At 37.6% G+C, this 27,629-nt stretch overlaps 1 protein-coding gene across 2 annotated transcripts; it reads right to left on the reverse strand.

Annotated features, from left to right (window-relative positions):
- Positions 1–1,747: 1,747 nt before the first annotated feature.
- On the reverse strand, positions 1,748–26,451 carry LOC124159376 (probable serine/threonine-protein kinase kinX). Of its 2 annotated transcripts, none has more exons than XM_046535148.1 (8): positions 25,752–26,451; positions 23,016–23,723; positions 20,589–20,740; positions 13,393–13,453; positions 11,457–11,628; positions 10,803–11,016; positions 4,441–4,525; positions 1,748–2,957 (listed from the first exon to the last, which is right to left on the reverse strand). In XM_046535148.1, exons 2-8 carry the CDS (start codon positions 23,721–23,723, stop codon positions 2,412–2,414), a joined length of 1,938 nt encoding a protein of 645 aa, XP_046391104.1. In that variant the 5' UTR covers positions 25,752–26,451; the 3' UTR covers positions 1,748–2,411. The 2 variants fall into 2 exon arrangements, with proteins under 2 accessions (XP_046391104.1, XP_046391103.1); XM_046535147.1 differs by lacking the exon at positions 25,752–26,451 and adding an exon at positions 23,822–23,932.
- Positions 26,452–27,629: the final 1,178 nt, after the last annotated feature.

Here is a 27,629-nt window from a genome sequence, read left to right on the forward strand (position 1 = left end):
GATGCATGCAACACTGCATTACATCCATGTGACAGGATGACGTGAAGAAAGTGTCTGGGGCACATCAATTGCAAAAAAAAGACACAAAAAGTCCCAATATTTGCAAAGAATGTTGTAAGATCATTTGAAAGTGTAACGGAAAAAAAGAAAACTTAATGACTTGTTCTAAGTGTGTGTGAATTAATAATTTATATTTTTCACACTTAAGGTTTTGGAGAAGGTATGTTCTCCAGAAAAGCATCATTAAAAATTTGCATTCCCAACAAAATGTGTTATTGTATTTTAGCAACACATTAATATCTTTGTTTTGTTATTAAAAATTAGGTAATGGTAACGGTAAAAATGGTAATGGGTACCATGAACAGTTATTACTTGTGCAATCCTTGACCTGGATTTCTGTCCTCGGTAATATATCTGAAGCTGCCCTAGTGCAACATTTGGTAAGTACATGACTCTGAACAGCAGGAGCATGTTAACAATGCATTTATTAGGGGTGAGGAATACCATCCTAAAGTGCATTGCTTAATCATATTTTTTGGGGGAAATTGGTACCTTTTGGACGGGAAACAAATTAATTTCATTAAACCCCCCACAAGAATGAACAAGTCCACATAATTTTTCCTTATCTTTTCCGCACATAGCACCAAAAACTTGGCCACAATAGGGTAGTTTCCTTCATCAAAGAAAACGGAAGACATTGATTACGATTCGTTACCCACCATTAGTGTATTCATAATATACAAATTATTTGGTTTTAGAAATTCCAGTTTAAATGAATGGCAGTGGTCAATTTTAACCGCATTTGAAAAAGGCCAGATTGGCGCCCATGCGATGCCACTCCATGTGACATCACAGGGACCTAGTTTCTATACGAATAGATAGGAGTTTTAGGTCAATTGAGATTACCAATGCATGCATGAGGCACAGAGCTCAGGATAACATGTCTTAATAATCACCTATTAGAACTGGCTATGGTTGGAAAGTTTCCTTCGTTTGATAAGGTATTAATAATCCATAATTAAGCCAAAGCGCTACCTGCTAGCAGGGTACTCTGCTACCTGCTAGCAGACTGCATCAGCAGCCTGCGCCTAGCGGTGCACATGTCCTCGCCTCAAGGTCACCTCACTTGCGGCAACGGGAACCAGAATGACGTCACACAGGCTTTTCCCAGCATTCATACTTAGCCGTTGCGTTTTCGCGCACTTGAAAATTTTCATTTTCATTTAATCGCGAAAAACAGATATCGTCATTTAAAAATCTAAAAGTGTGAAATGCGTACTCCAGGAGTAATAATCTTTCGATTTAGGCAATAAAAAAATAAAAGGAAACCACCCTTTTTCATAGATACCTGCTACCAAAGCGAAACTTAGAATATTACATTATGGACAACATGGGGTTTCCTCCACATATTGAAAACTGGACTTCAAACAAAGAGATGATACCAGCAAAGAAAAAATTTTACCATCACCACATAAGACTCAAAAATAAATTGTAAGTACATATTGTGCTGAATCTCTCTTCTTAACACACAAAATCTTCCTCTCCACAGCCTTCTCAACCTTCTATTGCTGGTATGTCTAAAAAGAGTTAGCAGGTCTTAATAGCATTATTTAGTGGGATTTTGTTACTACTGGGAATGATCAAGGAGAACAAAGACTAACATAATATACATAGTATTAATGAAGCCTTTACTCAGGAAGAAAACTTTCTGTTTCATGAATATAAGCTGTAAAAATAAAAACCCATCTCAAAATAACTCTTTTATTGTGAAAATTCCAATATTTCTATTCGTACCTATTATCGTCAACAATATACAATCGTAAGAAAAGAACTATTTTCATATATTTGCATATTTACATGGATGTTTATGTTTGTCAAATGGTAATAGTTAATAAATTAAGAAATGATATATTCACAGGAATATTGCAAGGGGATTTTAATCAAATTTATTTAGCCTTTCGTTAAGGGAAGAAAAATTATCATTCCTGCTTCATAATATCTGAAACTTCTTTATTTTAAATGTTCCTTTTCTTTAAAATATGGGTGGTTTAATTTTATTTGGTAAATTGCAATGATCAGCATGTGTAGATCATTTTACTTAAATGGGCTGTTTTTGTAGGACAGAATCAGTATTTTTTAAATATTGAAAAGAGGCTTAATAATAATTAAATATCATTTGTACATGTTGAACATGGAACTTATTGTAACCCCATGTAAATTATTCACGTCTGTGCTCACTTGAAAATGACCTCTCAATCAGTAGATGATGAAATTACCACTGGCCATTGAGCTTTTTTTATTCATAAAAGCCATTTTCACATGGTCATATACAAGGAGCACGGGCTGAGTAATGAAAGTTATACCTTTACTCAAAAGTTTGAGAAGTCCAAGTGATTTTGATGATATCAATATTATTCTGATGGAGGCTGAGGTGTGGGCTCTACACTCTGCTCAACTTTTACTTCTTCGGGAGCAGCAACGGGATTTTGAGCTTCATTTTGGGATGCCTCAACTGGAATGCTGCCGGCTGGCACAGCCTCCGTCGCAACCTGGGACTCACCTTCTGGTGCTGCTGGCTTAGAATCAACTGGGGCCTGGGTGCTGTCTGTCTGAGGTGCTTCAGCAGTGGCAGCTGGTTCCTTGGTTTCCTGTGTGGGGGCAGCACTTTCTGTGACACCGCCTCCCACCTGCTCACTTGGCATATTTGCTGCCTCCGTCTTTGGTTGATCAGCAGCCGGGGGAGCTGGTGATGGTGCTTTTTGAACAGGATGTGAAGCTGCCTTGATACCAGGTGGTGCTGGCGTTGCACTCCTTTCCCTCTCGAGTTCATCCTCTCGTATTACTCGGGGCTTTACTATCTTGGAGCTGATATTGCTCTTTGGAGGCCAGTTTACCTTGCGCAGATCTCCCTGTTTTGGCTTGTAGAAATAGCTTTTCGGATAAGGACGTTCGGAAGGCTGAAACAGAATTCATTTCATCAGAATAGAAGCCTTAAGCATAAAATATTATCTTCCACAAAGTTTTGATACTTTTCTAATGTGTATTCTCATTAGGTTTCATTGAATGGCAAAAAGTGAACACATAATTTAGGATGTATCCCTTATAAAAAAACATTTTGTCAATGGTCTTTCATGACATTTTTATTACTTCACAACCTTGCTTGATCCTATTACTGCACCAATTACTAATTGCATACATTAACAACTGTGAGAAATTTAACCTAAGAACTATGTACTTCATATCTTGATGAAATTGATATGATTCTATGAATTAATTCATGAGATTCAATAAAAATATGTGCTTAATGCACAAATTTTCCATTAAGACAGAGGGTAAATTTAGGCATTAGTGCAAGAAGGCCCAAACAAATCAATTTAATAGCTGGTACCACTATTCTCCAGGTCAGAGATTCTGTATTTCATTTGGCAGCGTTCTGTCTAATGACTTTTAATAACACACAATGAAGAAAGATTTTAAAAATGAATCAACTTCTGTTAACGCTTATACCTAGAAATAGCACACACATGAAAATGACAAGTGGAAAATTTAATTCATTGTCTCATTTCATCTATTTGAAAAAACAGAAATACAAATCTAGTAAAGATCGAAGTGATCCCAATGACAAATATAATAATAATAATAATATATTGAAATTGACGATGATTCTGTTTGTATTAAATTTGACCAGCATGAGTCGAATGATTTGGTACGAGATTTGAATCTCTCTCAAATAGAATTTCACAGATAAATGTCCACAGATTAAGTGCTCCAGAAAAAAAGCTAGAAGTGAAAGTTTTTACCTTATTGTTTGTATTTATCATTTGGTAAAAATTCACTATTTGATTGATGACAATTTTAACTTGCAGTAACTAAATATAATCCTAGTAAAAATTAAATCATTCTGTATGGTATAAAATATAAGGTAAGATATCCCTCTAAATTCCTCCATATAAAATTTTTTTATGACATATGAGACAAAAATAGGTTGTCCTGAAGCTTAAAAAGTTGATGTGATACATAGATAAAAACTGAGGTTATTTTCTTATACAGAGGCCAAAAGTTAGTCTCAGATCTAATACAACAAATTGGTTGTTCCCCAGTGATTGACAGTCCTAAGATAGAAATGAAGGAGGAAAATATTGGAATGAAAAAGAAGAAGACATGACAATCCATGACTCTTAATCCCATATAAGTACCTAGTTTTCATGAATATTTTTGGACAGAAATATCATATTGGATAATTAAACTGTATATGAATGTGTGCTTGTACCTGTAACTCTCTGATAGTGACATTTCATGTAAAAACCATTTTTGGTTAAATAAATGAGGAGGAATTAATAACTCATGGCTTTACATGAACAGTAATATTAACGTTGCTATCATTAAATCACATGAAATAAAATACAGAAGAATGGTTTTGTTGGTTTTAGTAAAACTTACAGGCACATAATGTATTTTGCCAATGATCAAATCATAAGCTTTCTGTTCTTCCTCTGTCATTGGTGGCTCGTATTCACCTATTTTCCTGAAAATTGAGGAAAAAAAATAAGGCGAAATCATACTTTATGGAGATAAGAAAACATGATTTTATCCAAGAATAAAGAAAAACTTTCTCTGAAATCTTTATTCAAAATTATAAAATTATACATGGAAGGGGTAGATACAGCATTTTTTTATGGAGTGGTAGGGGAGGGGAGGAGACAAGGGTCTGACAAGCAAATGATCTTCTCATTCTTGAGATTAAAAACAAGACACAAAAATTACTGAATGAAACGTTCTACTTATTTTAATATGAAATTAAATGATTGAAGCTCTGTAATGCACCAAAAAAAACGTTCCTAATGATAACAGTATAAAAAATTTTGTCCGTTTTTAATGCGTCTGGAGAGGGCACGTGCCCCCATGCCCCACCCTCCTAAATCCGCCAATGAATACATGTACATTAGGGCGGATCGCAAAAATCGATTTTTTTCAAATCCATCTGGCCCAATGAAAAAAAGTTGTGGGACCGATCAAAAATAAGGCCTGAAAAATTTGAGACCTGTACGTGAACCCCTGACCCTCGCTCAAATGCAATTTAGGGGGGGAGGGTCAAAATTCGAAAAATACAATATTTTATGATCATTCCCTATAGATTTTGCCGAGTTACTGCCGTTTAGGGCAAAAATTTCGTGCATTTTGACGTATCTGCCACCGTTTAGCCACAAAATGCCTAATTTGAGTCCGCGTCCGCGAAGAAAATATTCCAACGCCCACGCAGCGTCGCGGATACCAGAGCCGCAGGCCGATCCCTTCCCCTCCCCGCTCGCTTCTCCCCCTCCCACGCCTCTAATACAGCAAAATTCATCCCGCGCATGCTGCTAGGAGGTCGTTTATCTTTGATAATATAAATCAGAAGATGGTAGAAGGTAAAAAGCGATGCGTAGTGAGACGACTTGTCCCTTATTTGGCGCCTCGTCGGCGTTAAACAAATCGATGTTACCAACTTTTAGAGAAGTGATGAAATAATTTTAGACCTGCGCACGCAGGAAAGGAGACTACGGTCTTGAAGACGCCTCTCGAGTGGTTATGAAGATTTGGGAACTTAGGTTATGCATTTCTATTCCGGTATTGTCCGACAGCTGTGACTAAATTGATGAATAAGGGTGAAGGCCGCCGGCGTACCCTCCCCGCTCTCTTCTCGAACGCCCCAGATACAACAAAATTCACACCAAGTGCGTCTTTCTTCGTTAGTCTTACTAATATTTCTTATGTTAGTGTCATTCCTCGTCTTTTGCTGCTGTCAACAAAGTTTTGGTAAATTCTTTCGCGAATCTCTCGTCCGTATGTATAATAAAAGGAATATTGAAATTTAAATTTGAACTTTCATCGATAGATTTTTAAATTCCACAGCGCTAAACTCGGATATAGCCGAAGGAACCGGAGTCTCTCTCCAATATATCATCAGCCTTTATGTCGATATTAAAATCGAGCAATTAAAAAAATCTCGGATTGGACGCCAAACGCATCCTTGCAGAAACGCAAATTGGGTCCCTAGATTACCCTCCCAACGTTTATGTTGCAAATCCAAGTCAACATAGTGCAATTAGCAAAAAGACCACTGTAAGGGATGAAATACGATTTGATGTTTTCCCGGCGAATGATGTGGGTAAACTCTTTTCGGGGTTCAACAAAATTTATCCCTTGGGATGAGCCCCCAGTCGGACCTTGAAATGTTGGCCATTATGGAAAAATTAACCCGGTGGGAATCCCGAGAAGAGTTTACCCACACTGCAAGGGATATTGGAATTATGCTTATAGCAAAGGGATGATGTCTCCTTTTTGGGCGGTATTCGCTTGGTACCATTATAATCATCATCACTGGTCAACAATCCTAGGATTGGTTTGACGCAGCTCTCCACTCAGTTCTCCTATCAGCTAATCTTTTCACTCCTACGTATTTCTTCTCTTTCACATCTCTCTTTACTTGTTCCATATATTTTGTTCGAGGTCTTCCTTTTCCATTCTTGCCTTCCACCTGTCCTTCGACGATTGTCTTCATCAGGCCATCATGTCTCAAGATGTGGCCTATAAGGTTGTTCCGTCTTCTTATTAAGGTTTTCATGAGGCTTCTCTTCTCTCCTACCCTTCTTAGGACTTCCTCGTTACTAACTCGGTCGATCCATTTGATTTTCATCATTCTTCTGTAGCACCACATTTCAAAGGCCTCTATCCTTGCTTTCTCCGCTGCGGTCATTGTCCATGCGTCACTTCCGTATAGGAGCATACTCCAGATGTAGGTTCTTATAAATTGCTTCTTTACTTCCATATTTAAGTTTCCCGCTGTAAGCAGGTCTCTCTTTTGGTGGAATGCTCTCTTCGCCTGGGCTATTCTGCTGATAATTTCTTTCTTGCTTCCGCCGTCACTAGTTATCTTGCTTCCCAAATAACAGAATTCATCCACCTCTATTAGTTTTTGCCTCCCTATTTTAATGATAATCAAATCCTTTTTAATTCTGTGTATCTAATTTTCACTCGGAAAGGAATCGATAATCGCAGATTTTATAACTTTTGCTAATCCTCCGACGGGGGAGGCAAACCTCCAAAAGTGGGATCCTGTTTCTTCAACTAACACCACACATTCTCCTTTAAACTTGTATTGATAAGTCCTCTTGCCTTTTTTCATCAGACAAGAGTATAGTCTTTCATTCCAATAAAATAGAACCCTTTGATGACACCCCTCTCTTCTTATTTACAGGAATTAGCATCTTTTTCTGTATACGTAAGTAATTCTGGTACACTAGCTTTGATGTATCTTACGAATTTATGACTTTTGCGTCAACTAAAGTTGCGGGAACGAGCATTGCTGTTGCTTGGTTCTGGCATAAACCTCTATCACAGTTGGCAGACGCATTTTCCTCGAAGATGTTCCAATTTGAGGTTGTAGTCCTTAATGTTTATTTCATGAGGAAAGTAGAGATACAAATCGGCTAATTTCTCGCCAGTTTAATTTCCTTCGGATGAATTGATGAAGAAAATTTTTGATACTATTTTCCCATACAAGAATTGACGATGATGACTCAACGTTCTCCTTTGATTCCCTTTTTTCCTCAGTTGTCCAGTTTCTTTAGGATTCAATCCAGCAGCCATCATCTTTCTTTTCGTCAGATTGTCTCTCAAAATACTTCTCATTGGGGGAACCTTATGCTCCTCCATGCACTTACACGCAAAAATATCGCATAATTTAAAATGTTCCTTTAAAATTGTTTGAGTCTTATACTTCAATAAAACCCACTTTTGGCCTATTACGATTTTCCGTAAGTTTTAGTACTTCCTGTGGTACCACTAAATCCATTTAGTCACATTCATAATGGAAGAGAAGCGCGTCACCATAGTTCGCACACCTTCATAGCCACTCGAGAGGCGCCTTCAAGACCGTAGTCTCCTTTCCTGCGTGCGCAGGTCTAAAATTATTTCATCTCTTCTCTAAAAGTTGGTAACATCGATTTGTTTAACGCCGACGAGGCGCCAAATAAGGGACAAGTCGTCTCACTACGCATCGCTTTTTACCTTCTACCATCTTCTGATTTATATTATCAAAGATAAACGACCTCCTAGCAGCATGCGCGGGATGAATTTTGCTGTATTAGAGGCGTGGGAGGGGGAGAAGCGAGCGGGGAGGGGAAGGGATCGGCCTGCGGCTCTGGTATCCGCGACGCTGCGTGGGCGTTGGAATATTTTCTTCGCGGACGCGGACTCAAATTAGGCATTTTGTGGCTAAACGGTGGCAGATACGTCAAAATGCACGAAATTTTTGCCCTAAAGGGCAGTAACTCGGCAAAATCTATAGGGAATGATCATAAAATATTGTATTTTTCGAATTTTGACCCTCCCCCCCTAAATTGCATTTGAGCGAGGGTCAGGGGTTCATGTACAGGTCTCAAATTTTTCAGGCCTTATTTTTGATCGGTCCCACAACTTTTTTTCATTGGGCCAGATGGATTTGAAAAAAATCGATTTTTGCGATCCGCCCTAATGTACATACTTGATAGTTAAAAAAAACTATATCTATAACCAACGGCAAACATAAATTTTGAGTGTCCCGTAAAAAGTACTATAATGATTCAGTCATCCCCAGTGACTCAGCTCATCCAATGTCACACAAACTAGCTGCCTTCAATACGTTGATCCTTACCTCTTCAACCCCCAAAATTCCACATGGAACTCAGAATAATAAAACACATTGCTTCATCCAATGGTTATAAAGACAGTTTTATCGACAGGATTCGGACTAATTGTAAGAAACAACAGAACATAGCTTTAAGAAATTTGAGCACACTCTCGGTGCTCCCAAATAAAACCAAAAAGTGGTGCAAATAACAGGTTATTAGTGACCTTTTGGACAAAATTGCTAAATTGATCCCGAAGGGCAAAGTAAGAACTTTCCTTCTTTACAACCCAATCACTTTCGAAAGTTTATTGTTGTGCTGAACTAAGGACAAACTATTTCTATCCCTCCAATCATGAGTGTACAAAATCAAGTGCTGTGATTGCGATAAAATTTGTGACAGTATGGCCCGCACATTTAATATTTTTGTATTCGTTCCATTTTTTTTGTTTCACTTTGCTCGTTCCCTGTCCCGAGCTTTTGCTCATTCAAATTTGCGGGCACAGCAGTAGACAGGCGGCCTTGCCCTAAACTGATTTAGGGTTTCGTATGTCAATTGTCTTTTGTGTCACGTGAACTACGATATAAAACGGGCCCAGCACCAGGCGTCGGGGTTGAAATGTTAGTGGACGGTGCTAGGAGTCAGATACTCTGTAAGCCTGGTGAGAGGAGACCAGCAGCGCACCGAGGAGAAAGAAGACGGAGAAAGGAGGAAGAGGAGCCGCATCAAGGAGATTTCGTCAAGTTGAGCAATGCCAATATGCCGATCATCCCGTAAAACCTCAGGCAACCAAACACCAGTGGGTTGATGATGCACCCAGCGGTGATTTCGGCGAGGAGCCACATCTCGACACATAAGTACTCCACAAATCCCCTTCTCCCTGGATAGTGAATTATCCACTCTCCCTACTCCAACCAGCATTTCTTCTACTAAGAAGACACCTCGTGTGGAGGTGATCCTTTGCAACAGTGAATCAGGGACAATTTCACTTAGCGTCAAAGAAAAAGCTTGTCACGAAGCTAAAACCTGTATAATTATTCTCCCGTCCTTGCAGTTTGTGCTTAAAATTCCAATAGTGCTGGACACTTTAGTACGAGTGGATGTGGAACATGTAAAATTCAAGTTGGACAATCAAACCGACATTCATAATTATAGTAGAGAATCCTACAGAGGCCATTATGAATTGTGTTATGCATTAGTATTAGTTTTTGTTTTGGTGGGGTATTGCATTTTTTTTTGTTCTTTTTCCATCAGTGTATCATCCAAACAGATAATCATTCCATCCCTCATTAGATTTAAGAAGGAAGTTCTTTATGTTCATTTTTTTTTCTTTTGTCACCAATAAATGTGTAAAACCATTCACAATCTGAGCAAAGTCGTTTTGTTTCTGCTGTGCTTCACATTGGGGTTCAAAAATTCCCGTATTTTCCTTTTCTTTCGTGATCGTGTGCAGTAGAACCCACGTGGTTTTCCTATTAGGTAAGATCCGTACACCGTCAGTGGATTACGTGAAGGAATGCACTATTGCCGCTGGTTTCCAACCAGTGGAGCCGGGGATCAAAATCGTCCAACATTAGAGTTGGCGAATTCATCTGATGGTACATATCATCACAATATATATTGGCCAGACAGGCCGAAGCTTTGCTACTCGCATGTCGGAGCACAAGAAGTTTTGGGAGAAAGGAGAAACCACCTCTCTCATGGCAAAACACCTCCTCAAAGAACGCCACACTTGATCATTTGACCACGAGATAGTCCACATGGGGAGGAAAGGGGAAAGACATGCTAGAGAGACTGGAAATCGTGCAGAGAGGAAGCAGTACCCTGGTGAATGAACAAGTGTTCCTGTGTCACTCCCCATTCTTTGCCAATCCATTTCCCAAGCACCCGTCCTTTCAATAACCACTTCACCCCTACCCTATCCCAATTATTCCTTCTCCCCCACTTCCCCTTCTAAGTGGTATATTTACAACTCACAGGCCTTTCATATATTTATGTTCCTGATGATGTCCTAGATGGTTGAAACAAGTTGTACCAAAGTAAAACTTGAGGAAAAAGTGCTACCTTATTTTTTTCAATCAAAACCATTATTTTTATAAAATTGAAAACTTTGATGGAATTATGCTTCAGTAAATAAGCACTTAGTTTACTTACGTCTCAGGCACTGGAGGTGGCACTATCTCTTCTTCTTTTGGTGGAGCAACAGGCTCAGGTTCTGGAGGTTTCACCTCAGGTTCAGGGGGTTTGACTTCGGGAGCTGGAAATGTTGGAGGTGCTTCTTCAATTGCTGTTGGGGGCTCTGGAGTGGACACATTGGCAGACCACATGACTTTCTCTTCTCTCTGTGTAATGGGCTCGTGTGAAACTTCTTCAAAGAAGATGGAAAATAGGAAGTTTCACTCAATATATCATGACTATTGATTTCTTTCATTCATATTTTAATATGTTCCATGCCAAGCATAACCATGTGGCATCTCAAATGACTTCACATTCTATTTAGTGAGACACCGCATGGTATCATTAAACATTACACAGCTAGATAAAATGTTTGGCACTTATGTAATAGTTCTGGCTTGGCAGGGAACATGTTAAGCTCCTGTGAATTTATGCTAAAAATAGTCTGCCACCAGTCTAAAAATTTGAGGCTAACTGAGTACCCATGTGACTCTATCCTCTAACCATAAAAGTACAATGAAATAAGTATGGTTGATAAGGTGAACACACTACTTATAAAACACCGAGAAAGACCATATTATTATAAAACAAATTTAAGCTAAAAAGATGATGCCAATATTACGGTTTGTTTACCATCAGTTATTGTCTCTTGTTTATAATGCTTATTCACTGAAAGCAGAGCAACTTCATCAGAATCCAACACTGCTCCTTTTATAATCACAGCTACTTCTCCTTCCTCCGACTTCCGTACATCAATTCCCAATGTATTAGGGTCATTGTCGACTAGTTGGTACTCTTCAGTCACCTATTTCAAAAACAAAATCATAACATAATTTGAAAAAATAATATTTATGATGGATGATGAGAAGTTATTCATTATCAAGGGATAGTTACGGCATTATGATCACCTAAATTCACAAACGTCGCTTACATGAACATATTATTGGCAAAGAGCAAAAATATGACTCCTTTGCAACAACCACATTAATTGGAAAATTTATCCCCCCCCCCCCTTATTCCCTCATTAAGAGCATACAATAACTAGGTAATTTCAGTATGGGGCTCTTTCTTGGGAGGTAATGGATCAATCATAAATTTCCTGAAAGTAGTCAAACATTTAACTAGGAAAACAGAAGCTTGATGATGTGATGAGTTTTACAACTTAAGAAGCTGATTATCCAGGGATGGATGAAGCAAGTCATTAGAATATCACAGTTAGTATCAATATAGTCAGTAGAATAGCACAGGTAAAGAGTGCATTCCTCATCAAGAAGAATTTGCTTTGAGCTCAGTACACAAGAGAATAGGATTAAGAAAACAATTCATCAGATGCAACATTTAAAGCACATTTCTGTATTAGAGCAAGGCTTGGATGATAATAGCAGCAGAGAAGCCAGGATAAAAAAGCATGAATGAAGATAAAATGAATCAACTGAGTAAGTGATGAGGAAGAGCTACAAAAAGTGGGAGAAAAAAGAAGTCTTCTGAAAATCTTAAGGAGGAGATGTGACAACTAGGTAGGCCACATTATGAGGCATGAGGGCCTGATGAAAACAATCGTAGACTGACAGGTGGAAGGGAAGGGGACGGCCCCGAATGAATTACAAGGCACAGGTTATAAAGGATTTAAAAGAGAAGAAATGCATAAATGTGAAAAGGCTAGAAGATAGGAAAGCGGAATGAAGAGCTGCATCAAACTAATCTTGCAATTGTTGACGTATGATGATAGTATGATTTTGATAACCTTTCCGTAGCTGGGTGGATAAGCAAACCCAGTGGCGTAACTAGGAAGATGCTTTAGGGGGTAGGCGGAAGTTTAGGAAGGGATGAGGGGGGTTAGTGGGGGCGACCCTCCCAGGAAACAGGGAGTTCAGGAAATATATTGAAAAATTACATGACTAAAAATGCATACTACATCATTTTGGCACTTAAAATTTAAATTTAAGCAGATGCAGCTTTTATGCATCAAATCCAGACAAGATTTTAAAATAATTTTATGATTTTTCTGAGGCTTAGGGGGGATGAGGTGTATACATCCCCTCATCCCCTCCCCTCCCCCATAGTTACACCACTGAGCCAACCCTCATCCCTCTCCACTTCGTGAAAACTTCTTGTATATAATCAAGGTTGACTAATTGTTTGCTATTTCAACCCTGGAAACTGTTTTTTGAACACCTCCCAAATACACCATGCATTCTATTTATTTTAGAGTCCAAACCTTTCATCTACTCAACCTGTCACTGCAAAAGAGGGAATGACTTGAATGCAAGTTCAGGTCTCCGTCCGCTGATGCTACAATGTGTGGAGATAATCTCCTCCCCTAGGGCACGACAGGTTTGGTACATTTATGATCCCTTGGACCATCAAAACTTGTTCATACCTTATGCAATTACAAAGACATGAAAGCATAGGAGCTGTAGTGCATGAGTTATAGCAGTATATATAATGCATAAAGAGTAAAATTTGGACTCATAGAATGGGAATCGTGTTGTTCTAACATAATGCTGCTGGTGTTAGCATTACATTTTAATTCCCAATTGAAAAGGGCATACCGTAGTGTTTAACTTACCTGAACCTGGACTTTTTTGTATGCTTCCTTGATTTCAATGGACATATTAGCATCCTCGGCTCTAAAAAAGAAAATTTTTTGTCAAAATCATTTTGTCATTGTGATGATTCACCACAGTTCAAGAGTGAGGGAATGTACAATTCTAAGTCATTCTTGATTATTAGAATGATTTCTTCCAAAATTTAAAAGAAATTAAGTCTTATACAGTTTACAGAAGTTTCAGTTAGCACCTCTGACTTGAAGTACTTATAGCTCATTAAACTTTGAAGGAATTGTGAAATTTAAAGTGTCACCAGCCAGCCGATGGTTTTGAGCTGAATGGCATGAACTGGTATTATGAGTTTCCCTTGGATGAATTTGAAAATCAGCAACAAATAAATTGAAGCCGTGAATTCCAAATCAACATAAGGAAATGCTTAAGTCCATCATTCAACGCAGTTTGGAGACAATCCATTTCCTCTGTACATCTTCAAAGCTACCAAAGCCAACATTCAGCCTTTCCCTTTAACAGATAGGTCAGTTTATGTTCATAGCATCCATTCATAGAAAAAATAGAAGTTGCAGGTTTACATGATAGCACCAAAAATTTACAAATAAAACTGTTCATCCTAAGCTGCTGCCAAGTGGACCAGATCAGTGGCACAGTGAGCCCCCCCCCCCCCCCAGAGCTCACAGAAATGTTTAAGTTAAATCTATTTTACTTCATTGGATTAATATTACTTAAGGAATTTTGTTAGGATTAATAAAATATCCCTCAGAAGGCCGTAAAAATCACAATTTTTAACCATTTATCTTAATTTTCGCAATATCCGCAACTCCCGCTTACCCCAGTGGGTATGCAATACCCCAAGCACCCCAGTATTAGTTGCACCGGTAACCCCCCCTAGCCTTGATTCCTAGCTGCGCCCCTGGACCAGATTTCTTAGTATTTAGAGAACAATAAGGTCATAACAAGAGTTTTATTTGACCATAAGGAAAATATAATTGTGGATTATCTAAGAACCTAACTAGAACTATAATTTTTTATTAGAGAGAAATTGCTAACCAGTTAATACTGCTACACAATCACAGAGTTATTCAGTTAAAAAATATTTACCACAGCTAGCATCAATAAAGGCCCTTCATAAGCTAGGATTGAGTTTAAAATATGCATTTGTTACTATAATTATTTGGACCAGTGAAAAGCAGCGACCTTTAGTATCAATATAAAATCATCTGCTATAGTGAAGAATGGCACAATAATGCTAATTAAAAAAACTATATATAAAACTGATAGCAATGAAGAAGAATGCTTGAAATAAATATAATCTTTATGAAAATTGTTACTGGCATCACTTGATTTTCTACCAAAATATAGGCTTGATGTTCTGAATTTGAAATTTTCCATGACAACATAACATCCAATTCCAAGATTTGTGAAGGATCTGAAATAAGGTATTTGCTTCATAAACCAAAAAGTGGTATTGTTATGTATATTATCACTATAGATGGGTCGACTAGCAGATTTCTCGAACTCGAATATCAAATTCGAATATTAAATCATAGTTTGAATACTCGAATATCTCAATTTTCGAATACCTGGAATACTGGAATTGCACAAAGCATATTAAATGTCATTCATCTATTTCACTTGATAAATATATAAATAAATAGGTGTGGCGCCCCTGTGCGAGTCTCCAGCAGACGGTCTAAGGGCTCGTCGATAGAGGGATGAGGAGCGCCACGTAAGGGGTGCGAGAAAGTACCGTTAGTTCCACAGTGAGGGGACTAGCGAGAGGGATATACGGGCGTGCGGCCTAAGTGTCAGTGTATCATAATTGGCTGTGTTACAGTGTATTGTAAACATATTTTCTTTTTCTGGAGTCAATAAATCCCCGTTACATTAATCGGTATTCGGAGTATGATTACATCTTAATCGCCCGTACTTCGGGTCTTACAATAGGTATATACCAAATACATTTTAAAACCAACTTTTTATTTCAAATTTGATGAAATCATTGGCATCAATAACATCATTAAAAACCATAATTAAAAATAACATTAAAACAAAGAATCATTAAAAATTAGAGATGGGTCGAATACCAGATTTCTCAAACTCGAATATGGAATTCGAATAGTAAATCATAGCTCGAATACTAGCGTCGAATAATAGTGGTCCCGACGCATAATTTTCCCACATCTATCGTTTGACGAAAAGTAGAAAAATCAAGAAGCTATCACGAAAAAGCATAAACCTAGAAGAGAAATTTAAAGTGATCAATTGGTGTGAAAATGGAGAGCGTCAAAGGGATATTGCGCGTTTATATGTTTAAACTAGAGATGGGTCGAATAGCATATTTCTCTAACTCGAATATTAAATGATACCTCAAATATTCGAATATCTCAAATTTGGAATGCATCAAATACTAGAATTGCGCAAAGCATACTAAACGTTCATTTTTGGATTTTTCCCCCCGATCTTTTTCGGTTCCCCACGTCAAACAATATCTGTTCACCACTCCCTTCCACAAATTTGATGTAGTTCGTCAATTTGCCTGAAATGGTACTGCATGCACTAAATGACTAGAGTCCTTTACGTTGTTTCCGAGTCAACTATCAACGACGTGAGTGCAACAGTGTATGGCTCGAAATTCAAAGTATTCGAGGTATATTCGAGGTCATACTTTTACCATAATTATTCAAGATATCGAATACTATGTAGTATTCAAGGTGTTCGAGTATTCATGGATACTATTCGCACATCTCTAATTATTATGCTTTAGCCTTTAAGTATCACAGTTGAAATTGGAAAATAAAATGCAATTACAGGAAATTGAAAATTTACCAAACTTAGACAGTATATGATACACACTATACTTCAAAGCTTTGCTTGATAATATGAGATTTCATAGTCATTGAAAAAAAAGACTCAAATTAATATAGAAAGAAATTTTTCCAAAAGTTTGTTTTGATGAATGTACAATATAATGTGACCTTCATTCAGAAATAATATTAGCATAATTTTTAAAATAATACCATTACTATGCTGTGAAATCTAGCCATACCCCTAGTGTTATGTGGTGGATCTATTACACTATTATGTATATGGCAGTTTGGTTTGGCTAAAAGAGGGTAAATGAAATTCTATGGTACACATGCCCAGGCTATTACATAGGTAAAACAAAATGGTACATCAGCATAATGATAAAAGATCATGAGACATGTCTAAAAAACAACGAGAGATTGACATATGTTCACATGAGGAGACGGACCAGAGCACCTTCACTCCCAAGACTCAGCCAAAACAAGTGTGGGGCAACGCTTGATACCCTCGAGCAACCATGTAAATAGTAAAAGGAATAATGGTTAACACTCTTGAAAAGAAAAACCTCTCCACATTATTCCCAATTAATCTCCGGACCCAATCAAAAATTTCATACCAGTTCCCAATAAAACTCAGATTGGAAATTTGTTAGTTCAGATCTAGAGCAGGCAAGGAACTGAAGCTTCAGATCTGGAACAGATATGAGGCATAAGATCTGGAACTGAAGGGCACAAAAGTAACATGCATTGAGTTCAACATCATTTCCATACATTCCATTTCAAATGGTTCCTGTGGTTCCCAACTGTTTCCATATTAGGTACATACCGTCCAATTTCAGATCTGAAATATGTTTTTGATAGCATATTACTCCATAAAATTTCCCCAAGACTCCTTGCTTACACAGATTCAAAACTAGAAAAATTAAAAAAGACTACCAACCTATATCAGTGGTGCAGCGAGTGGGGGTTTTGGGGGATAAAACCTTCCCAGAGCTAAGAGAAATTTTTAAGTTTGATCTATTTTACTTAATTGGATTAATATTACTAATAGACAAGTGTAAAGATAAATAAAATATCCCTCAGAAAGCCATAAAACTCACCATTTTTAACCATTTATCTTAATTGTTTCTAAGGAAGGGCCCCCGCACCTCTCACTTACCCTAGTGGGATTTCATACCCCCAGGACCCCCAGTATTAGTTGCACCTAAAACCCCCTCTAGTCTTAATTCCTGGCTGCACCCATGACCTCTATCACTCTTAACCTCTCACTATGATGCTGCTCAACTGTCCCCTTTAGAATGAACTGAAGTCAAAGCCGATTGGCCGTATAGTGTGTGTAGTGAGAACATCATCATCATTATTATGGGAATTATTTCCCACTAAAGGATCATAGAGGCATTTGAAGAGGGATGTTATCCACAAAAGTAGTTATTTACCCCAAATTTGGTTTCAAAAAGGCGAAATTTAAGTGATGCCTCATGCAGTCTGACATTTAGGGTGGCACGCAGGTTGCATACACTCGAAATTTATTTATCATTCTTAAACATCGTAAAATCACAAAATTCTTTATATAAACTTTTATCTTCCCCAAAATAATCTTGACAGCTTTATCCAATATTGCTTAATGGTAAGAGCATGGGCGTACCCAGTGGGGGGCATATTTCTTTAAGGAAATAATCACATAGTTCTATAAGAAAAATCAAGACTAGATTGAAACGAATGTTTTGAAAAAATTTTCTTTAAATTCACAAAAATGATATTACAATAAGACATGTAACTAAAATAATTTTTTTTTCAAGCAGATAATTATAAAAACTACAAAATATCTGTTATAATTTTCTGAAAATGTTGGTTTCATTCACCTTTTCTGTGCTAAAATGTTACAACTTGAACGACCATGGCTCGCCCCCAACCTATTTTGATCCTGGGTGCACCCTGGAGGAGGAGCTTAGTAGTAGCAATTTATTCTCCATAGATGTCTGTCTTGAAATTCAGTCTGAATTTTTGCTAAATGTTAAACTTTAAACTTGACGGTTCGGACGGTAGTGATTATACAATATCCAAATATGAAAAAATTTCGGATCTGAGACCCTGATATAAGCAGGCAACTTTCTCCCACAGGGCAAATTTGATCCAGAAAAAGAGTAATTTATCGGACCACCCTAATGGATATATGTTGGAGAAAAATTGTCACAAAATTTTAACCCTGGACTCAGATGGCATTAGGAACCAAAATTACTAATAATTTTTAGGTCAAAAATGCACCATTTTTAAACCTCAAAAACTTTTGGTTAAGCACTTTGATTGGCGGTGAGTTTGCCCTGTTGTCGGATGCTCTGGTAAACTCATGACTTCAAAATTGGAATCATTTTTTCTAAACACTGAACTTTCATATTCCATAAGTGTTTTGACTAAAATAAAATGTAGATTTACCGCTTCATTTGGTTTTGTATGATGCTAACAATCTCCTTGGAATCTGCAAGAGCTGACTTAGCAGACTCTACTGTGGACACTACAGCTTCACCCATTTCTCCTTCAATATCACAGCACAGCAGTTAAGACTGAAAATGCAAGAATCATGCTATATGTTAACTTCTCAAGAAACATAATTAAGTTTTGGAAATTGTCTACACAGAGATCATCCTAAAAACATGCTAAAAAGCACTTCCACAAAAGCAAAAGACAATGTAAATTTTGAAAAATGTGTTCAGCAAACAGAATTATTGGTGAGAATAGGAAATGGCTGAGAAGTTACATGCATTTAATATCATTCAGAAAAAAAATTGGTGGTCAAAAAGACTAGATGGGGAAGCAATGCATGCTTTTTTTAATGATAAAAACCAACACTAATTGTAAGAGAAATGCATGACTAGGTTATTGAAATGGAAAAATAACACACTTAGGATTGGTTTTCTTACTAAATAATTGAAAAATGTTAGTCCCTTCACAACTTCTTTTCAATTCAATTGCAAAGGGCACTGGGACATGATCTCTCCAAAGCAGCTTATGCTCCTCAGACAAAATTTTTTTTAAAGGCAGAGAAAAATAAATCTGATTATCATAAATTAACGGTCAGGCATTGATTAAAATATGTATATAATATAATTTATCGAAATGAAAATGAGTGAGGACTTCTTTCAGCCATATATTCCTCTACTCAAATACACGACCTTCCATGTCTCACGCTTGTATCCTGAAACAAAGCCATCTCATCATGTACGTTTTCTTTCTCCACTTCTTCCTGGCCCTAACAACCCAAAGATCTATGTTTGAACTAGCAGACCATGGAGCACATTCATGTGATCAGTGAGAGACGATATCAATCAAGGAGTTAAAAGTAACTCACAAAGTAAATGGGATACGTACTTAAAATGTTAAAGAAAAATTGAGCAGAAATCAAATTTGCATAAAACTGCAACAAAATGCATTCAATTTTAAAAACATTGGCAATAAAAACATATACATCTATACCAAACACAGAAAACACTAGTCTGAGCTTAAAAAAATGCCCACGCATCCATGATCTCGAAAATTGCAATCTACATTAATGAAAGAACGTTTCCAAACGCATTCCACTCATGCACAATCATATAGAGTTATGGGACAAAGGCTCATCACGTGTGCAGTGAGTCAATCTAGGAGAAAAATCAAACCCTACCACCTGATGGATGTTTTGTTGTCATGGACTTTCGTTTCATGAGGTTATTACTGATTGCAACATCCTCTATGCGCGCACTTCAGCCATTCTAATCACTAAACATTCGGCTAATTCTGCAACCATAAATATAAACGACCTACATTCATTAAGGCATTCATCATCATCAGTTAGCAATCTGAGGGTTGGTTTGAGAGAACTCTCTATTTATTTATCATATCAGATAACCTTTTAACATTTCCATACGTCTTTTGTAACATATCCTTCATCACTTCACCACATTGCTATCTCATCCCACCATGATTAAAATTGAGCTCTTTAAAATAGTGTATTTAGAGATGGGTACAATGATCAAGGAATCAAACTGGAGCTGGTGAAAAGAACGATCCATTCGGTAGGTTTTCTACAAAATCAGTTCCATTTGTGAACCAATTCAGGTGTTTGGAGCATGGTGCATAAAACTGCACAGTACTCTGTACCAGACTCTAGAGTAAAGTGAGGGTTGGAAAGGAGAAACTGAACTATCAATCGAGATCAGGGTGTAGCATTACGGATAGTGAAATTTTAAAAGCAAATTATGAATATAAAAGGCATGGCTAACAAAAGTTTACACCATTAGCCAGAAGCAAGAGTGTGGTATTCTAAGCAATGAAGCAAAAATACCAGCATACCAATAAAATACTGCATCGACTATAATTACATCCACAGAAAGGGCTATGCACCCAATAGTTTATCCCACCTGAGAACACTAATTTTCAAGTTGTCACCAGCGTCAAGGATAGCTCTGCATGCAAGTCTGTGACTAAGGTCAAGTATATTTGCATCATTGATGGCTACAATCATATCTTCTACCTTAAGGCCTGCTTTTTCAGCTATACTTCCTGCATGAACCTAATCATAACAAAATGGAAATGTGAGTATTTAACATGAAACAGTCAATTATTGCAATAATGACTGCAGTAACAATGAACTTTGCAAAAAATAAATTGTCACAAGAAATTAAAATTTTCTAGGGAAGACCTTAGGATGGAATTTTTAAAAAATTTAATGCATATTCCTAACAGTAAACAAACCAATGCACACAAATACAATGAAATAAACCTATTTAATAGAGATGTGCGAATAGTATCCGCGAATACTCGAATACCTCGAATATTAGAAAGTATTCGATATTCGAGGTTTCGAATAGTTATGCGAAAAGTACCGCCTCGAATACCTCGAATACTTTGAATTTCTCGTCATACACTGTCGCACGCACGTCGTTGGTAGTTGACTCGGAAAAATGTAGATAACTGTAGTCATTTAGTGCTCGCAGCGCCGTTTGACGCAAGTTGACGAATTACATCAAATTCGTGGATTTTAGCGGTGAAAAGAGTTCGACGAGGGGAACCGAAAATGGTCGGGTGAAAATCCGAAAATCCCCGATTCCCCCCACTAGGAGAACCTCAGTGCCGTGGGATAGCAACCTTAGGGCATTTCCCACGATCCGCTATCCCCCTCCATTCAGCACTCGCCTCACCCACTCTGACGCTTTCCTCTTCTCCGAAATCAAACAAAAGGTCCCAGCTCGCGCAGGGATCGCATTACGAAGACCCCTGCTTCGAAAAAAATATCGAGTTACGAGAACAATAAAAACGTGTTTCACGCCCTCCCCCCTTTTCTCACCCACTGACCTTTTTCTGGCTACCTGCTTCGAAGTTCCCCAATTCTGGATGTCAACTGCTGTGTGAGTACCGTGGGATACTTACATTAGCGCATTTCCCAAGATCCGGTATCCCTCTCCATTCAGCACTAGCCCCCCCCCCCCTCTGAGGCTTTCCTCTTCTTCGAAATAAAAAAAGGTCACAGCTCGCGCAGGGATCATATTACGAAGACCTTACATTAGCTTCGAAAAAATACCGGGTTACACGAGAACAATAGAAACGTGTTTCGGGCCCTCCCTTTTCTCCCCCACTGACCTTTTTTTTCCTACCAGCTTCCAAGTTCCCCATTTCTGTGGAGGTCAACCGCTGCATGAGTCATCTATTAGCACAAAAGGTGTCCAAGAATGACTTTCGTCAATTGATGTTACACCTTTATTGAATTGAAATATTAGTAATGTGCGCGTAATTTCAAAAAGAATAAGACCAAACACGATGTATTTCTGAGTTTATTTAAGCATTTTACGCAAAGAAATAAATGTCAAAATACGACGGAGACTTAGCATTCTGGCGAAACTCGGTATGAGCAGCAGAGCTTCTCGGAAGTTGATGAGGTATTTTTTTCCGAAAGCATATATCAACATAGGCGGATCCAGGGGGGGGCACGGGGGCACGTGCCCCCCCAGACCCTCAAAAATATGCAAGATTTTTAATACGGTCCCATTATCATTGCATTCGTTTTGTATTACGAGGTATCCTTGTGCCCCACCCAGAACAAAATCCTGGATACGGCCTTGCTTGTGCCCCTCCCAGAAAAAAATCCTGGATCCGCCCCTGTATATCAAGTTACAATTAATGAGTGGTGCTATAAATCTTTATTGTTACAGTCCCAGACAAAGGGATATTTTCTCAGAATATTTGGTTTCTCCCTGATAGCAATTACAATTCATCTTCTTATCTCGTGAGAACTCCCAAAGATGGACTGAAAATAATTGAAGAAAATCCGGTGGAATAGAGCTTGTATTTTGCTAAATGCCTCAGATTGTCAGCTAGCACTTGGCAGCAGAAGTGGGGGTAAAGCGATGTTAGTTGAATTAATGATATGCCCAATTGTTTCCATAAAATTAAAATATTCATTAATCAGCTAAATTCCTGTTCGAATCATTTAAAGGAAATCAAAATTACTCCCCAAAATCTTGTGTTGCCTGCTGCATAGGCAACCGAGTCAAACATTCCAGCATTCATCATTTAGTATTCGAGGTATTCGAAATTCGAGGTATTCGAATATTCGAGCAATGATTTAATATTCGAATTCGATATTCGAATTCGAGAAATCTGCTATTCGACCCATCTCTACTATTTAACCATAATTTGACCAAGAGAGACTATCTCGTTAATTATCACAAGTTCAAAAAAGTTGAAAATGATAGAATCGGTAAGGAAGAATTCTTAAAAAGAACGATCTTTTGATAGTTAAATAGATAGTTGATCAGATCTTTTGATAGTTAAACCTCATTTTTACTCACCTCCTTCACTTCAAGAGGTATATCTAAGTCACGCCCTCCTTTGATTTTGAATCCCCAAAGCATTCCCGGCCTCTTTGACAGAATCAGGTCAAACTCAGTTTTGCGTTCATCTTTAGATTTCATCACTACTTCAAATTTAAATAGTTCTTCCACAGGTTTAGGAGGTGTAGGTTCTTTTTCAACCTGGAGTGGCTCAGGAACTGTTTGCATTTCTTCACTCGCAACCTCCTGAGTCTCTCCAACTTCCTTGATATTTTCATATGCAGTGACTTCACTTGCTTCCGATGAATGTATCACCTCCATATCGACAGAGGAGTCTTCGATAGCTTCATGATCGTCTTGAAGATGCTCTTCATCCACACTGCCTTCATTTTCATCATAATCACCACCTTCATCTTCTTCAACATATTCCTCCTCTTCTTCAGAAAAATCACTCACTTCCACTCCATGAATCTCCTCCTCCTCCCCAGACACAACTTCAGACTCATACTCAACAGTCTCATGATGTATGATTGAGTCATGCGTTTCAGTTGTTGTTATCACAGTTGTGTGACCTGAGTCAGTCTCTTCTAACTGCATTGTCTGTGCATGAATATCAGCTCCCTCCTCTGGCATGTAAATCTCACCTTCAGCAGGCATTGTTAGCTGGTTGTCAGGCACATGATCTGGCCCTTCCTTAGGCGGAGACATTTCTTCGCCTTCGTCCATCTATTCAACATTATCAATTGAAGTAAGAAAATAAATGAGTAATTCATATATTGAAGCATGATAAGATCACTATTCCATCTGTTTACACCCAATTCTACCTTTCCCATATTGGCTTCCTCCAAAAAATGTTTCTCTCTCTAAAAAAAAGAGGACGAAGGGCAAGTTTCCACGGAGATTTACAGCACTATGGCAAGGAGCATATCGAAAAGCTTTATACATGTGATAGCAAAATATATTTCAAAGAATTTAAAAAAAAATCAGCAGGTGTCATAAAAGACAGTGAAGTCAATATTATTCAGGATTTTTAAGGTAGTTTTCAAGTGAAAACCTAACATTCCAAAAGTAGGAGCTAAAAACCCAATCAATTCCGAGTAATATTAAAGAGAATTTTCCCTGGGCATAGTAAAAATCATTTATAAAAATCTGAAATGATTAATATCTATTGCACCTTATTAATAATACTCACTATGGAATATATTTTAATGTCAAAAAATGTTTGTGCATGCACATGAGTTTCACAAATAATGCCTAAGATGATTTACGACACTTTGGGTTTGCAGCATAATAATATGCGAACATCAACATGATAGTGAAACATTCCATCCTTTAATTCGGGTAAAAAAATAATACCAATAAATATTGCCCTATATGGGGACCAAAAAAATATTAACTGCTATTTGAAGTAATGAAAATCTCCACACAAAAGTTTGATTTAATTGGCGTAATGATTTCAAATATTGGGTCATTAAATGGCATGCTGATCTTAACACTTGAGAAAGTCCATACAGCCAAAAATTAAAAATATTACCCAAACACTATTTCTAGCTTAAGTACGTTATCTACCAATTCCCCAAATTTCCCAAATAATAGCAAAATATGCAGATGAATAGGAATGAATGAGATTGGTCCCAATACTGGAAACACATATTTACCAAAAGGAGAGGAAAATTTTCAATCATTATTCATTTTAAAAATATGCCCTGAATTGTGTTTTCATATTTTAAAATATTTTTTCATATTTTCATTTCACAACATCAAAGAAATATTTTTCATGTCCATAACGTGCACCAACCCTAATTCTTTTCCAAAAATATTTCCCATAGTTCAAAATATCTCAGATGAAATGGAACTGACAATATGCGGAAATAATATTTAACAGTGAACGTAATGGTAATTTAAGGCTTCAGAACTATAATTACTCTATGTATGTACTTGTTAAGCAATTCTGGGGGAAATCATAAGAGTATATACCATAGTGATTATGAAATAAGGTGATGGCAAAGGAAATATTCAGCAGAGTTTCTAATGGAAACAATTGAAAAGGCTTAAATGATGCAATGCAATCGCCAGAAATTACTTTATAAAAAACAGAACTTACACGGAAAATTTTTGAAGAGAAAATCTCCCAATTTTCGTTAAAATTTCAAGCAAAATAACATGATACCACATTTCACCCCATTCAATCCAAGAGTGGCTCAAAGAGTTGGCATCATTCACCTCCCATGAAAATAATAAACCAATTCTTAAGTAACTTCAAGCTGTAGTACTTTCAAATCTTCAAATTCGTAATATTCTGTTCAGCAGTTCAAAAGAAATTATATCAAAGAAAAGCTATTTATAACATGAAAATTGTTTGGTTTACACCATTTATGCACTAACTTTGAAACAATGAAGTCCAAGGAACAATTGCTTATGAGAACACTAAATTGGAAATCTATTGTGGGGCAAGGCTATTTTTGCGATCTTGAATCAGTAAATTCACAGGGGACTGACAACAGATGATAAATTAGCAATGTCCAATCTCAATGAAAATAAAAAAAACTCGCGGTATGACTCCCGATAAGTAAGTAATGACCTACGCCACCTACTAATCCGCGCACATACCTAAATGCAGCAGCATATGCAGACCATTTTCATCAAAAATTACATTTTCAGCTACCGTGCACCAAAAAATAACATACCGCTAAAATCGCACTCATAAATCTCCGATTTAATAAATATTCCAAATAAAAAATTTTTATCACGCACCGTAATGATGATCGTCGAACAGTTTCAGTCAAATCCTTCCGCTGGTCCGGTCATGCGTCACAGTTATACGATTTAGCGGACTTTTTTCTTCAAACGCGTACCGAGACACACATGGAAGCGTTGCGTCAACGCGGGCGATTATTAACGTTGCCGATAAACGGAACGAAACGAAGGGATTTCCCTTGCGTTTTCGCCCAGGTACTCGGGGTCTTGTAACTGATTTAAACCAACTCTTTGAATCGAGGCTCGGTGGTGCACTGGCATCCGGAAGGTAGGTTAGGAACGCTGCATCCCAACGGATCCAGAACAGTGGAGCATTGCGACGCTGTGACGGTACAAGAAGGTGAGCGGATCGAGGTAGGTGGAAAGATTGAGGAGGAGCAAAAGACTTATGGGACGTGAAAGTCGAGATCGCAATTCGAAGTTGGCTACCCGCCCGACTGCACCCACAAGATATCCTGGCCTAAGTGGTCAAGTTACACAACGGTGTGGCACGATTCTTCCGAGCACCATGTTCGAACACGGAGTGAACATGAGCGGAGCTACGACGAAGGAGCGCAATTTCAGCAGCCAAACTCACAAACGCTATCGTTAAGATGGTATCAGAGACATGCACCACAAAGAAACGGACATTTTGTCGTATTAAATCATCACAATCAGACCTAAATAAAATGAGACGAAAATCGAAGAGCAAAAACGCCGGGGATAACGGAATTCAACGTATAGTTCGACCTACATCGGTTACAAACATAACGGAAACTCAATGAAAAAAGCTTTAAAGAATCGGCAAGTATACATTAACCAAATCTGATTATGAAATGTAATATATCATAAGCGAACTAAAAAAAAAACTTTCGGAAAAAATTGGAGTGGACTAAAAAGTGAACGAAAAACCGGCTCGAAAGTTCTCTTCTTTTAAAATTTGTAAATTTAAAATTTAACGTAACAGATCGTTATATACAGGGATAAAGTATTGCATAGTTCATGTATGTAACAAAATTAGACAAGAATGCCAAAAAGTACTTTAGAATTCATCTCCGAATAGCAACTCACTGCGAAAATAATACACCATCATTAAACAATTCAAGTTCTACCAAAGCCTCTTTCTCGAAAGTCCATCAAACCGCAAGAATAAAATGAACTAGCATCACAAAAGCTACTAAATGACCCCAGATATGTTTAAAAAAAGGCTATTACGTGTGGATTTTAAAATTCGTACTATTCGAAATCTTTTTGGGATGGCAAATGAGAGCTTCGGTTTTGAATGGTGCGCAAACCATCGGTAGGTAATCAGGATGTTTATCGATGGGGTAACATCAATTATTAGTTCTGGGTAACGTATCGAAAACGCATCAAAATATCATAACTCCATTCGCCCCTAAAAATATAAATGAACCAGATCCAACTGTACGTTTCTTCAATTTTCTAAAACGCATTTCGAGACAAAAAAAGTGCTTAATCAGATGGATAAAACCAGGCTTATACATCTGGTAGCTCTATTTTCACGCGCTATCTAAGTCAATTAATTATCGATAGGAATCCCATCAGATCCTCGGATGCCAACAAGTCGGTGACGCTATAAGAATGCCACTCCCTTCGTTAACTATCACATTCGTCTTCCTTACCTATCCGTCCTGCGCAATGTGAGCAACCGGATACGTTACCGAGCAGGATCGCTAATGCAATAAAAAAAATTCCCTTTCTTTTAACATAACTCCACGGAGTATCTAGATTCTAGTACAAAATTATTCTGCGACTTATCTAATTAATGTCAAATATAACATAACTATAACTACCAAAGGAAGGAAATTTATCAAAATCTGTCACAGGTGGAATAAAATAGTTAAAATAAATTGGCAACAATCCAAAAACCTCAAC

This window comes from Ischnura elegans, chromosome 5 (genome assembly GCF_921293095.1).
Source record: "Ischnura elegans chromosome 5, ioIscEleg1.1, whole genome shotgun sequence".
Lineage (NCBI taxonomy): Eukaryota > Metazoa > Arthropoda > Insecta > Odonata > Coenagrionidae > Ischnura > Ischnura elegans.